The sequence below is a fragment of the Falco cherrug genome, chromosome 7, assembly GCF_023634085.1.
Source record: "Falco cherrug isolate bFalChe1 chromosome 7, bFalChe1.pri, whole genome shotgun sequence".
Taxonomy (NCBI): Eukaryota; Metazoa; Chordata; class Aves; order Falconiformes; family Falconidae; genus Falco; species Falco cherrug.
This window is the reverse complement of record NC_073703.1, coordinates 11,462,790-11,475,417: the sequence shown is the minus strand read 5'-3', so window position 1 is coordinate 11,475,417 and position 12,628 is coordinate 11,462,790. Positions and strand designations below refer to the sequence as shown.

General features: G+C 48.3%; 1 protein-coding gene across 4 annotated transcripts in view; it reads left to right on the top strand.

Moving 5' to 3' along the window:
- Positions 1-12,628, top strand: part of NTRK3 (neurotrophic receptor tyrosine kinase 3) — a 232,138-nt gene that overhangs the window by 194,954 nt on the left and 24,556 nt on the right. For 2 of the 4 annotated variants that reach the window (XR_008733243.1, XM_005436616.3), the window contains exon 16: positions 2,381-2,455. The exons of the other annotated variants lie outside the window; for them this stretch is intronic. Coding sequence is in view for 1 of the 2 variants with exons in the window: in XM_005436616.3 (XP_005436673.1) it covers positions 2,381-2,455 (75 nt within the window). In the remaining variant the exon portion in view is untranslated. The remainder of the gene's footprint in view (positions 1-2,380; positions 2,456-12,628) is intronic. 4 annotated transcript variants of the gene reach the window in all.

The window sequence follows — 12,628 nt, the reverse complement described above, 5'->3', positions numbered from 1 at the left end:
CTGTCAAAGAGAGCATGTTCACTGCCCAATCAAGGGGCAACGATGCACAAAATTGCACACACACACAAAATAGGAATCTTTTCTTGGTGTGTGTCAAGCTTTGAACGCTTAAATGATTCCACCTCTCTCTTCCCCATGCAATTACTCCAGCAACACAGAAGATTGCTAAAGGAATTAGTGAGGGAAAGCTTTATGCTGCCTAATCAATATTATTCTGCTCAGTACAAGGCATCTTCCCCCCTCTGGCCTCAGTCATGTTCTCATTTGCCCTCTGAAGACACAAGTTCTCACTATGTCGGTGGTGGTGACCAAGAGGAAAACCAGCAGCATGTCTGCTGAAAATGTTTGTCATTAACAGAGTTTCTTCCTTGCATTAAAAAAAACCCAAACAGATGTAATACAGCCCTGCCAAAACCACGTGTCAGGGTTTTAAAGAGCCTTGCTGTGCAGGCCAGAAAGACCTTTTGTCTTCCTCAGTTGTATGGCCTTACAGAAATGGCCAGCAATCTTATAAGCAAAGACATGGGATGATAATTTTTCTGAGCATCACTGAGGCAAGATGCCAGATTTTATGGGCCACTAGACTGATCCAATATAGCAAATCCTGTGTTCCGCTGTGGATTCTGAGACCAAATTATCAATTAATGTGAAGCATTAAAAAATCCAAATCCTTTTTAGTTCCCTGCAGTCATTAGTGACAAGATACAATATCTATAGCTCAAATGCTTTGCCAGCATCCCCTGGCAGCAAGGCAGAAACTCCACTCCTATTTTTTCCAATACATACAAGGAAAACATATGAGATCAGTGGTTTTTACAGTCAGATTCGGCTGCCTCTTCATATTTACTTAGATGGAGGAATAAATCAGGTTTGGGTAACTCTCTGGGTTAGTTATTTGTTATTGGAATAAATGCATGGTAATAGATCTGACAGAGGAAGATGTTTCTCTTTCAGCTCTGTGTTTGAGGTAGAATTTGCTTTGTTCTGCACTATGTTATATTGATGGGTTGTTTTTTTTCCACTGCTGGATGACTTCATTTACTCTACTTCTTTCCAATGTCCATAGCTCTGCCACAGCTGTCTTTAGGATGTGGCTTTATGCGATAGATCTCTCTTTTCTTTTTCTCTAACTGTAACACTAATGCAGAGGCAATTTAAACAACCATCATGAAACCATTTCCTATGCTTTTCCCCCACCCATTTCCCACCTCAACCTTTTGGGAAGGGAGGTGAGTCAGTCATTCACGGGGCAATTCCCCAAGCGGAATGAGCTGTCGGCTACATTTAGCAGCTCAATTTTCACCTCTGGTGCGGAGTAGGAAGCTGCCCAGGGTGATGACTAGCTGGACACACCCTGAGGCCGTATTTTTGATATTCCCCAGGCAGATGTCAGCCTGAGCTCCTAAGTAGCACAGCCAGGAGTGTCCCCCCAAATCACCGTGCTCATCAACTGCCCTTTTGTCTTGGGAATTTGTCTCCTTTTTTGTCCCCGTGGGAACATGAACACCTTACTAGGAAGTCAGCAGCCCTTATGCTCCTCATTTACTCCTAATTTGCACACTGAGATCCCTGCCCCTTCTCGTCCCTCCCATTCCCCAAATCTTTCCTACTTTGATATGCTGGAAAATGTAGCGCTGTATTTTCTGCTTCTTCCCTTGTCCCCTCTGAAGGTTCAGTTTTGTGAGCGCTGGCAGGTTTATGGGTGATCAGAAGCTGTGGGATGAATTTTTTCCTTCCTCCCCCAACCTGTGACAGTACCAACGGGACGAAGACTTTTGGGGAAGCATAGGGTGATGTACGAGGTGCTTCACTGGGACATTTGGCCAACGATGCCCTTAACTCAGGCTACCCCGAGCTTAAGCCTGAGTAAAGACATCAGGTCTGGGTCTTGTTCTGCTGGAAGAGGCAGATGAGTCCCTGCACTGTGCCCAGGAGGGCTGGCAATGGGCAAGGAGCAGGATGCTTATGTACCCGATACAGAGGAGCCGCTCAAGCCCCCTAAAACTTCTCCTGTCTGGACAGGGACTCTGGAACCCCCAAGGAATGTGGCTTCACAGTCCAAGAAGAAGCTTCAGGAGGCCACCCCCCCACCCCTTGACTCTCACCCAGGTCACCCTCCCTCTGCACGAGGGCAGGTGATGGTGTGGGGTGCGAGGTGGTGGTGACCAGGGCCAGAGGGTCTCACCTGCCCCGTGCCCTCGCAGCAAGGGTTGTGCAGTGTTGGGATGTTGCAGCCAGCGAAAGACGTATGGTTCGGTTAAAGACATACCCTTTCCCTTCTTGTCCCCTTGCTTCATTCCCTCCATCCCTCCCTCCCTCTCTCACCCTTCCCTTCTCTTTTGTTTGTCTCCTTCCCTTGTTTTCACCCATTCACTGTCAGGAAGGGCCGCGTCCGAAGGGCCAGTTCAGCGCAGCGTGGCAGCGACAGAGACTGGCACCGCCGGCAGCTGCAACAGTGAGTGGATCTCGACCCCTGGGGCAGCTGGAAGCGGGGGACTGGTACCGCTTGAGCATGACATGACACGTGGGGTTGAGCAGCTTTGGGACTTGGTCGGGTCTAGTGCGTTTGGCAGCAAAGGGGCTCTTGTGTGTGATGGGAACTGCACGTGTTTCTACTGTAGTAACTCTCTGGGGCCTGTCTGTATGGTGAGATAATATGGGATGAATGCAATAGTCTTCAGTGCAGTCTTCCCCCGTGGGTGTCCAGCTGTCTCTGCACTAGTGGACGGTGTGTGCCGTCCTCTGGCTCTGATGGCACTGAGTGCAGCATGGTTTGCCTCTGTGCAGCTCAACCACTCCGCACCTCCAAGCAGGGTGGCATGTGCACTGCTCCCTGGGGACTGCCCCTGACTTGCATTGTCCTCTCAACAGTCCTTCAGATACCGTCAAATTGGCGCAGACTAAAACCAGACCATTGGACCAGTTGGACTGTCAGATGACAGCCCTGACGCCTTCTGTCTGCTGGTCTAGATGCAGCCTAGGTGTCTGCCCGGTGCCCGGTTGGGTGCTTGCAGCTGCGATTAGTGGATGTTAACCATCGCTGCTCCGCTGCTGCTCCCACCCCTTGCCTGGAGGTGCTCTAGCAGTGCAAAGGCGTTTTGGTTTGCCAAGGTGGTGGCTGATGGGAGCCATGTGAGCCAGCTGAGGGCTGGTAACACCTCTGTTGGCCCTGCTTTCTCTCCCACAGAGGTGGGCCACCATACTGTTGTGCTGGAGCCTCTGTGTAGTGATGCTCGGCTCGGTGGGTCCCCAGGTGTTGCAGCACTGCAGAAGCCACCGCTAGCAAGCTGCAAGGCTTCTAGAGGTGAACTGCAGAAGCCTGTGAGAGGGGCAAACATTGAACTGGATTGTTCTATAAGGTTTTGCTGCTGGCACACAAGGAAGTGCTCTGCTGATCCAGAAAGTTGGGGAGCCTTGTCTTGAGTTGGTTTTGGAAATGGATTGAGCGAATCCACCCAAAGACACTGTCTGTGTGGAGCAGTCATGACCCCTCTTAAATTAAGGCAGGAAAGTGATGGCTTCCTTACTTTATTTCTTAATAGCTCCCCCGTGCCAGCAAGCCCAGAGAGATGGTCATAAATATTTCCAAAGTAGCCATGACTGGGACAAGCTACCAGGGTCCCATGCCCCAAACCTCCCTGTGACATTGCTAGGGGAGGTGTATGCTCCTGGCCAGGTGATGGAGGACTAGCTGTCCCCCTGCCCAGCCTCCTCCCAGCATCCCAACACTTCTCCTGCCCAATCAGCGATGGGGGTTAAGTGAACGCCTACACGATGTTAAGGACCTGAGTGGATCCTGCGAAGTGCTGCTGGGATCCGTGACAGAACAGGGCTCTGGCAGTTCCCGACTGTTGCAAGGATCACACAGGAGTGTGAGTTCAGGTATTGCTGATTTTACAGAGGATATGTCAGCGGATAAGATGTGCTGCTGAAAGATTATTTTGTTACATTTATGCCTTTCTGAGCCAAAATTGAATTGCAGGGTGTGGATGGGAATTTAGTTCTAAGCACTGATGTAATTCTGTATCCTCAGCCCTGAGGGCAGTTTTTAAAAAATTATTTTCCCCTGTGCCCTGACACTGTTTTTTGCCTTTCAATCATGTCCTTATGACAGAACAAATACTGGGGTTGACCTTTGCAATGTGACATAATAATATGTGACTTCTTTATAGCTCTTTTCATCCAAAATGCTTGGCGCACTATGAATCTGATCCTGCAACCGTTTACCACTGAGCTTAGCACTCCCTGCTCCAAGCAGTCCCTGGGGAGGCCAGCGGAGCACTGACACACTGAAGTGCTATACCTGGTATTATTTGCAGGATCAGGCCCTGGAAAATTGTAGCCCGTGTCTGTGAACAGCCACATTTTCTAGACGGAAAGCATTGCCCTCTCATTTATGGGTTTTATTCACTATCAGAGTGCCATGCCCAGCACTAACATGACAGCTTCCCCTTGGCTAAAATGTCGTGGCAGGTAATGTCTGGGTCATATTTATAGCTATCATCTACAACCCTGTTGCATCTTTTTGTTATTTTTTTCCCAGCCCTGAAAGCATGTTAATTAATAAACAGCCTTAGCTTATCCTGCACCATTTGATCCTGCAGAAATCACAGCATTTTATCTTATTAGCAAGTAGGAATTAAAGAATTTAAACTACTCAGGGGGAAAAGAAACATAACCACTTTCCCTGTGCGTTCCTTCGGAAACAGCCTTGCACTTTCCCCTCAGGAACCCCAGACTCAGCCCCCTTGGCTTGGCAGAGGATGGGAATCCCAGACCAGTGAATGCTTGGGCTGAAAGATACTTTCTGCTCCGCTATTCCTGTTGTGAAAGGGAAAGCACAGTTAAGTGCACAGAGGAGAGTCCAGCAGTGAGATCCCAGCTTTGGACTGGGCTGTGGGTCCCTTCCATGTTACCGATGTCCTCTGCCGTCATAGCAGATCAGTTAGTCCTTCTGTGCCTCAGTTTCCCATTGTTAAAAGATGATCCCTGATCATCTTCACTGAGGAGATTCACATGAAAAAAAGATTGCAGGGGATACAGGCATTATGGTTTTGGGAGACAGGTAAGTACCTTAGAAATGCACAGGGAACCTGTGACCTGAGACATTTGCAGTACTGGTTCAAGGAAAGTGCATTTTCCAAGTCCTTGGTAGTTGGAAAATGCAAAGAGGGAAGCAGGTAGGATCCTTGCTCCCACCTCTGCTTGGTGTTTTCAGGATGGGCAGAACCAGGAGAGACACTTGCTCCACCTTCTTGGTGATGGGAAGTGGTTAAGTCTAGGGTTGGAGACCCATTAACCATCAGCAGGTACCCACTTTTCTCTGTTGTTTGCCATCAGTAGAGCACTGCATCCCCCCCGTCCTTAGAAAATAAATTCATTAGGAGTAGAGAAGGCTGGAAGGGATTCCCTGGATCATCAAATCCAATCCCCTGTTGCATCAATCACATCAGATTTATCCTTTTCATAATCAAGCACCACTATTAAATGTGCTCCTAAGGGAAGACAGTCCCAGAATCTCATTGCTTTCACTCATAGATGCTTCTAATTTCCAGTCTATGCTTAGTCATGGCCCGTTTGTTAAACAGCAGGTATCTGGCACAGAAGCAAGAAATTTAACACAGTTTTCTTAAAATAACCACCCAAAAATCCTATCTGCAAAAAAATGCTGAGGTTGCAAAAGGGAGCGTGCAAGGTCAGGTAATGATAATGGGGAGGCCCAAGCTCACACTTGCCTCTGCCTTGTAGTACAGACTTTACATAATCACCTGCCGTTAATCTTGTATGATCCAGTTGAGGTACAGGCAAAAGTACTCACAGAACAAAGGAACTTCTTTGCTATTCTTCTCCATAATATTCATTGTGTAACCCTCTGTCTCTTTTGCCTGGTATAACTAACGCTAGGCTAAACATTTGACTGTTTTTCCCTTTCTTGGCAGGCTTTCCCATGCCATTTATTGCTTTACTGTACAAGCCACTACCTGCACAGCATCTTTGAGAAGGCAGTGAGTTGCATTGCCCCATTTTACAGGTTAGGAGGCGAAGGACAGAGCTATCAGCCATATCAACCCATGGAGCTGCAAGGGCAATTTTCCTCCTCCAAAATGCTCCTGCTTTATTCAGCAGTCTTATGCACTCCAAACTGTGCAATTTCTACCCAGCCAGAGGAAAGGGGCTGATGCAGCAGTCTGCCTTATGGCACACGGTGTACGTTGCATGCCACGGAAATGACGGGATGCTCTAAAGCCATGGCTTGCTTGCTTTAGTCTTGTCTGGTTAGTTAATCAGAGCCCACAACGAATGGGCAGGGGGGAGAAAAGGGTGAGTATAGGCTGAGGTGCAAAACCTCTGTGTTACCCATTAGTTGTGACCCAGCCCATAGAGGGCAATGGCACACGGAGTCGTACATGCTTAGATCAGGTCGCTGCCGCACAGTGACTAAGGAGGAGGGCTCGCTTGCCAAAACCGGGGCTGCAACTAGGACACTGCAATCTCATGTTTTCTTGTTTAACTTGGCAGGTATTCAAGTGAAACAGGCATGGAGGGGAGGTGTCAGAGCTGATCTGGGTACCAGTGTGTAGGATTTTGACTTTCTATTTCAGTGCTCTTGTCTGGAAAAGAAATGCACTCAGAACTCCCCCCCTTCTTTTTTTTTTTTTTTTTAAGCAGTATTTAAATGTCATAAGAATCGTACAGTGCCCACCTTAATGTTCCTAACAAATTAAAATATTTTATTAGTCTATAATCTGAAAATCATTACCGTAGTTACTGTAAGAACCTGAAGGTCTCCAGAAAGAATGATGTCAGCGGGTCTAAAATGTATGCAAATATATTTTGGTGCCATAGAGGTACCAGGGGTCAGACAGGCAGCCCCCAGCCCCAGGGCGACAGGCTGTTAGTGTGGGAGGGAATGAAGCGCATCTCTCAGCCGGTTTTCCTGGAGTTTTGCAGGGTGAATGCCTGAGGCTGTGCCTGGATGGTTTGGGTGGTTTCAGAGGAAAGTGTTGGTGCGTTCCCATGCACCTCCCTCGTGGTGAGGGTAAGGAAGTGCTCCAGATGGTTCACCCCCATCACGGGTGAGCCACTCCGAACCTCTGGCCCCATCCTGCTAACACAGACAGGGTGGCTGCCTGTTCCCCTTGGGCATCCACATGCTCCTGGTGCCCCCTTCCTCCTGCAGATGGCTTTGGATGTGTCCCTCCGAATAAGCGATGCCTGACACAGGGCAGGCAAGAGAGCTACATCCAGCTCCGAGAAAGCAGCCCATACCTGCTGCCTTAGGCATCTGGCACCCGGAGAGGCTGGGTGACAAAGTAGCCCCTGCTCTGGCCAAGTGACACCAGACAGTCCCAGAGCGGTGGCTCCTGAACTGGTCCCTTGCCCTGCGAGAGCCAGTGGGCTTCTGCTGGTCACTCCTCATTGGCCTGGGTAAGTGCCAAATGATTTAAAGATTAATTACCATTTAACTGGCTGTATTTTTGTCTCTGCGGAAGGCTGCAGTGGAAAAGACAGAAGTACTGGGATAATTTACCCTGGTATTACGCAGCAGATTACCCCGTACTTACAAGGTCACCAGTTACCATGTAATTAGACTTCCAGTGCAGTGAAGTCTGGGTTGGGTTTCCAAACCACTCTCCTTCCCAGTGTCAGAGAAGCAGAGGGATGGCAGCAAAGTGCAGACTGAAACCTCGTTAGGTGCATTTAAAGCTGTTATATAGTTTAAAATTCAAGCTGGGGGAGGCGTCAAGCCACCTGTACCTGCCAGTGAGAGGGAGGAAAAAAACCCAGAGCAGTTTGTCTAGGAAATGAGGGAAAGGCAAAAGAGAAAGGAGGGCTTCAAGGGAGCTATGGGTGCTGGGCGGCTGCGGGCTGAACGGCAGCAATGGCTGCTGCTCTTCAAGCTTCCTCAGGCAGAGCTTTGCCAGTGGTGGAGGATGCTGCTGAGCCACAGAGCTGCACAGCCACGGGATCCTGCCCTGTGGGATGGTGTCCATGGGGTCACGTGGGATGCTGCAGTGGGGATGCCCTGTGGGTCAGGACAGGGGTGGGCAGCAGGACACCCTACCTATGCCCGTTGCCTCCCTGCCTCTTGCTCCAGACTGCTGCCCTCTTTTACATGCACCCAAATCAAACACCTACTCACAGAACATTTCAAAGAATGACAAATGCCTTTGATTATCAAGCACAAATGCCAGTAGCAGCTCATCGCACCTCGGGTGGCTAATAAAGCACCGAGCAGGTTATGATCAATATACAGCAAGTATTGCTGTAAAAGTGAGATTGTGGCTGCCCCAGGGCAAATTACATTTTGTCTTTATAAACCCTGTCCTCCTTGAACCAAGCACAGTCCCTCGTGGGGTGGCAGCTCCCCAGCAAGCCTATGGCTTTCAGTGTGCCAGTGAAACAAATGCCTTTCTGAAGCCATCCATGTAAAGAGCCCAAGTCAAAAAGCAAAGCGTGTGCCTCTACAGCAGTCATTATTTTAAATACCCTCTTATTACATAGCCATGTGTCCCTGATTCAGCCCCACAAAGAGTATCCGTAAGGTCAACAGTTTCTGCAGAGGCGCAGCAGAAGCAAAGACAGTGTGAAACAATTGATTGCTGAGGATAGAAAGAGCTGTATGAAAATAGTTTGTCTAAAGAATGACCAGAGTGGGGAAATGTGCTACCTGACTGCAAATATTTACAAAGTTGTGAGCCTGAAGGTTAGAAAACATTGAGAGAAGTATATAGAAGTCAGCACAGGGATAATGCGGTGAGGATGAGGCTGGGGAAAATCTGTGGCGAGCAGGAAATTTCCATCATGTAGGCAAGATTTGCTTGTGATTTCCTGACAGAGGCTGTGGGTTACCCGCCGGGATATATGGATTGGCACCCATCAATACCTTAGCAAATCCTTTAGGGCCTCTCTCACAAAGGAAAGAGGGCAGAATGAAATTTAACAGGTTTTTTTCAGCTTTACTCTTCGGGCTGTAAAGCTGTTTCATACGCAGACATGTGTGTCACTGCCTGTGCATGATGCACACACATACCTAACACTCTTGGACCAGAGCAGCTTCTCCAGAGGCGGTAAAAACAGCCAAGGCTTTAAGCCCAGCATTTGTAGTCACGTTTCTCCTTGAAGTAAATGCTCCAGCAATGACATAATTGAGGACTGTCCTGTCTGCTCAGCATATGTCTGCAGGGGTCATTCATCCTATCAGACACTGCAGAACATTAGCGGTTTCTTTAGACTCACTTTCTCCTTCTGCCCTTCCTCTTGTGGCTAACCCTAATGGAGAGCTGGTGGCTGGAGACTCCTCTAGGAAAACTCGCCTAGTTCGGAGAGCTGACCATCTAGAAGAAGTCCTCTATTACGGCAGAAACAGTCAGATGTGTCCTGCCGGGTGTTGGGTTTGTTGAATGGTCCCGGTGGGGCTCCCTGGGGTGGAGTGTCTGACTGGCTGCAGGAAGGGGAGCAGAAGGCAACTAGCGATATCTACGATGGCCACTTAGTGCTTGAGGGCTCTAATGGCATCTGGGAACCAGGTTCCTGTGTTTGTGGGTTTGCTTATTTATTTACACTCCTGGCTAAATGAAGTAGGGAGGAAGAATTTTAACACAGTGGTTTAAAATGCATGGGACTCCAGCAGTTCTCTCCTACTCAAGGGCATCTGGAAAACTTGATAAAGAATGGAGGAAATTTCAATGCACAGAAAGTCTTGGGTGGACAAACAGTAGGAGAGGCTGCAATGCTTTATGTCTTCAGATTTTCAAATTTAGCTTGTTTTCTATCACAATCCTATGGCCAAACCCCAGCCCCACTTTCTGCACATGCCACCATTTGGGCTGTTGATGGTTTTAGTTCTGCCACTTCCCAGTGCTGCTGCTGCTCCCCCACTGCAGCTGTGCTGGTGGGTGCAGTCGCTCTCCTGCGCCTGTCCATCTTTGGCTGTTGTCACCATCTGCAGCCTCCCCTCTGTAAGCCACATCACATTTTGACGGGGATGCTTCAGGCAGGCATGGGAAGGGCATGTCCAGGGCAACCCCCTGTATTTTAGGTGTCCGGAGGTTCATCCACTGGCTTCATATATTCAGTGTGTCTCTACAGGGACCTAAATCATGGCAGGGGGAGGAGGTGGCAGGCTGGGGTTTGCCTTTGCCGTGAAATGCAGCTCTCCATTCAGCAGTGCCAGAGCTGGCACAGCTTTCCCACCGGCACTGATGAGTTTAATTGCATCATTAGTAGGTGTGACACTGCAGCCTCTGATGATGAGCTCTTTATTTTAAAACTGCTTGCAACGTGTTTGTCTGAGATGCCATCTGTGCCTGCACTGCCTTCATTAGGAGACAAAGAGTATGCATCTTCTGAAGTTGTTCTGTATTTCTGTGATGTTACCCTGCTGAGAAACCACTGTGCGACTAGAGGGTGAGAACTCGTACCTGAAGGAAAGCACCATCATCCAAAATGCTTAAACAGGCCAAATAAACCATTAGGGAGCGCACCATTGGGAACCGTCCTCAATTGGCCTACAGGAAACTGGCTGGAAGGAGTGATCCAGCTATTTTATTGCTCAAAGTTTTTCATCTTGGTGAAGTACTAAAGCCCCATCCTCTAATCTAATGAAAGTTTTCAGGAAAGCAAGGAACAGGTTTCTATTTTTAAAGGACTTTAGATTTTTGTACCTCTACACCATGATTGTGCATGAAAGTCTCTGGGTTGCCTGGCCAGTTTTTAGATACAAAAGGTATTATTAAGATTTGTGGGCATGGATCTGAGCATCTAAGCTTCCCCCTTAAAAACTCCATACTCAGCTACATATTTCTATAGATGCCTCTTGATCAGCCGACAGCCAGCATGCTCAGAGTGTTTCACTGCTACTTAACAAAATTCACAAATGACAAACCAGGCAGGAGCTGCCAGAGTCCAGCTGCACGTAAAGAAAGGTTCTGCTTCTATAGGGAGTTCCCATTTATTATACGGGAGTTCCCAATGTATTAAATTTCTCTCTATACACTGCCGGGGCTATGCTCAGTGATTCTGACATTAACAAGAAATAGATTTCCAAACAATCTAGCTTAATGAATTTTGAATATGATTATGATTAATGCTAAGGCAGTTGAACTGATTGTCCAGCATCTACAAGTTAAGTAATGGAGCCTTATCTAAGTCACGTATAGTCTTCAGCCTGGAATGGCTCTGGCTGCAGACAAAGACAGAGCATTATGGGTTACCCAGAGGGGAGTCACTGTCAGGACAGAGAGAGAGGGACGGTGGTAGGGGAGATTATGAGATACTAATCTGGAAGCATTTTAGTGTAGGGTGATCATACATGCAAGTGTTTTATTGGTCCTATTTCCTAAACTGCATTTCTCAGGCCATTTTGAGACTTCACTTTTATGTAGCCAGGTTGAGATTTATTGGGAAAATCTTCCTACTTTCTGAAGCCAGAAACTGAGCTGATTTTCATTCTCTGCGTCCGCCAAAGAGCAGAATCCTGATGGACGCGTTTCTTGCATCATGATGGTTTAACTTAGTCTCTATCTGATTAGCTTTTGAGCTATTAAACACTTCTTGTAGCATTACCAGCTCACTGCAAAATGATAATGCAGATCAGTCATGGACAATTTCTGTTGGCACATGCAGTCTTTGCAGACTACAGATCCCCTTTGAAGCTGTATCTAGCCGACAGCTGTGCTGTTTCACGGATATTGCATGTCTCTGAGCAGGCCTGTCCTGGAAGAGTGTGGCGTGGTACAAGGATCTCCAGCCTGGTGGAGACAAAATGGTAAATCCATACGGTGCCTGACAAACTACGTGATGGCTGTAGTTTGACTAGGTTTAGTGGCCTTCTCAGCACCTGCTGTTGTCTGGGCAGTGGCCAGGGAAAGGTGGCTTAGTTGGTAGCTTTTGAACAGCCTAGATGTGGTGCCCGTGTTGTGGCTGTGGTGCAGAAGACCGCAGAGGCCACCATCTGCATGCACCCCTCTGCACAGCTGCCCAGTGCCAACCCACATCCCAGCAGTGGGACTCCTGGGAAGCCACTGGGTCTTCTACCGGTGAATCTTTCCCTCATGCTACCACTTTCCTCCACTGTCCGAGATCCTAGCGTGGGGTTTTGTTACTCTGGACCAAAAGAAACTTTCAGTAGGTGGTCCAGGGGCTCAGGAGGCTGGTCACCTCTTCTTCACCTGGCAGGCTCTAGCAGCAACTGTCAGGGTGGTGGTGTAGGACCTGCTGGGACGTGGTGGTGGCCTTGCTGACTTCGTTACTAGGTGCGCTCACCTCTCCCCAGCTGAATGAGGCAAGGGTGGGGTTTCTTACAGTTTATGTCCCTGTGTTGGAGATCATGGCTTTTGGAGCATTTACTTCTACAAAGATAAGAAACTGGCCTTTGATCCTCTGCAGGCTGGTTGTGCAGCCCTTTTCTAGCAGTGGGTGCTGCTGCTTTGAGTCCTGGGAAGTAAATAGGAGGGGTGAGCTGTGGTAAGGAGCACACCAAATAGATTATTGGCAAACATAATTAAAAATATATGTGCGATTACTCCTCTGTTTCCCTTTTCTAACCATCCTCTGCATTACCTCTGGCATTTTTAGATGGCAGATAATATAACTGAGAGGACTCTTGGGTACAGGCAGCTCTTAG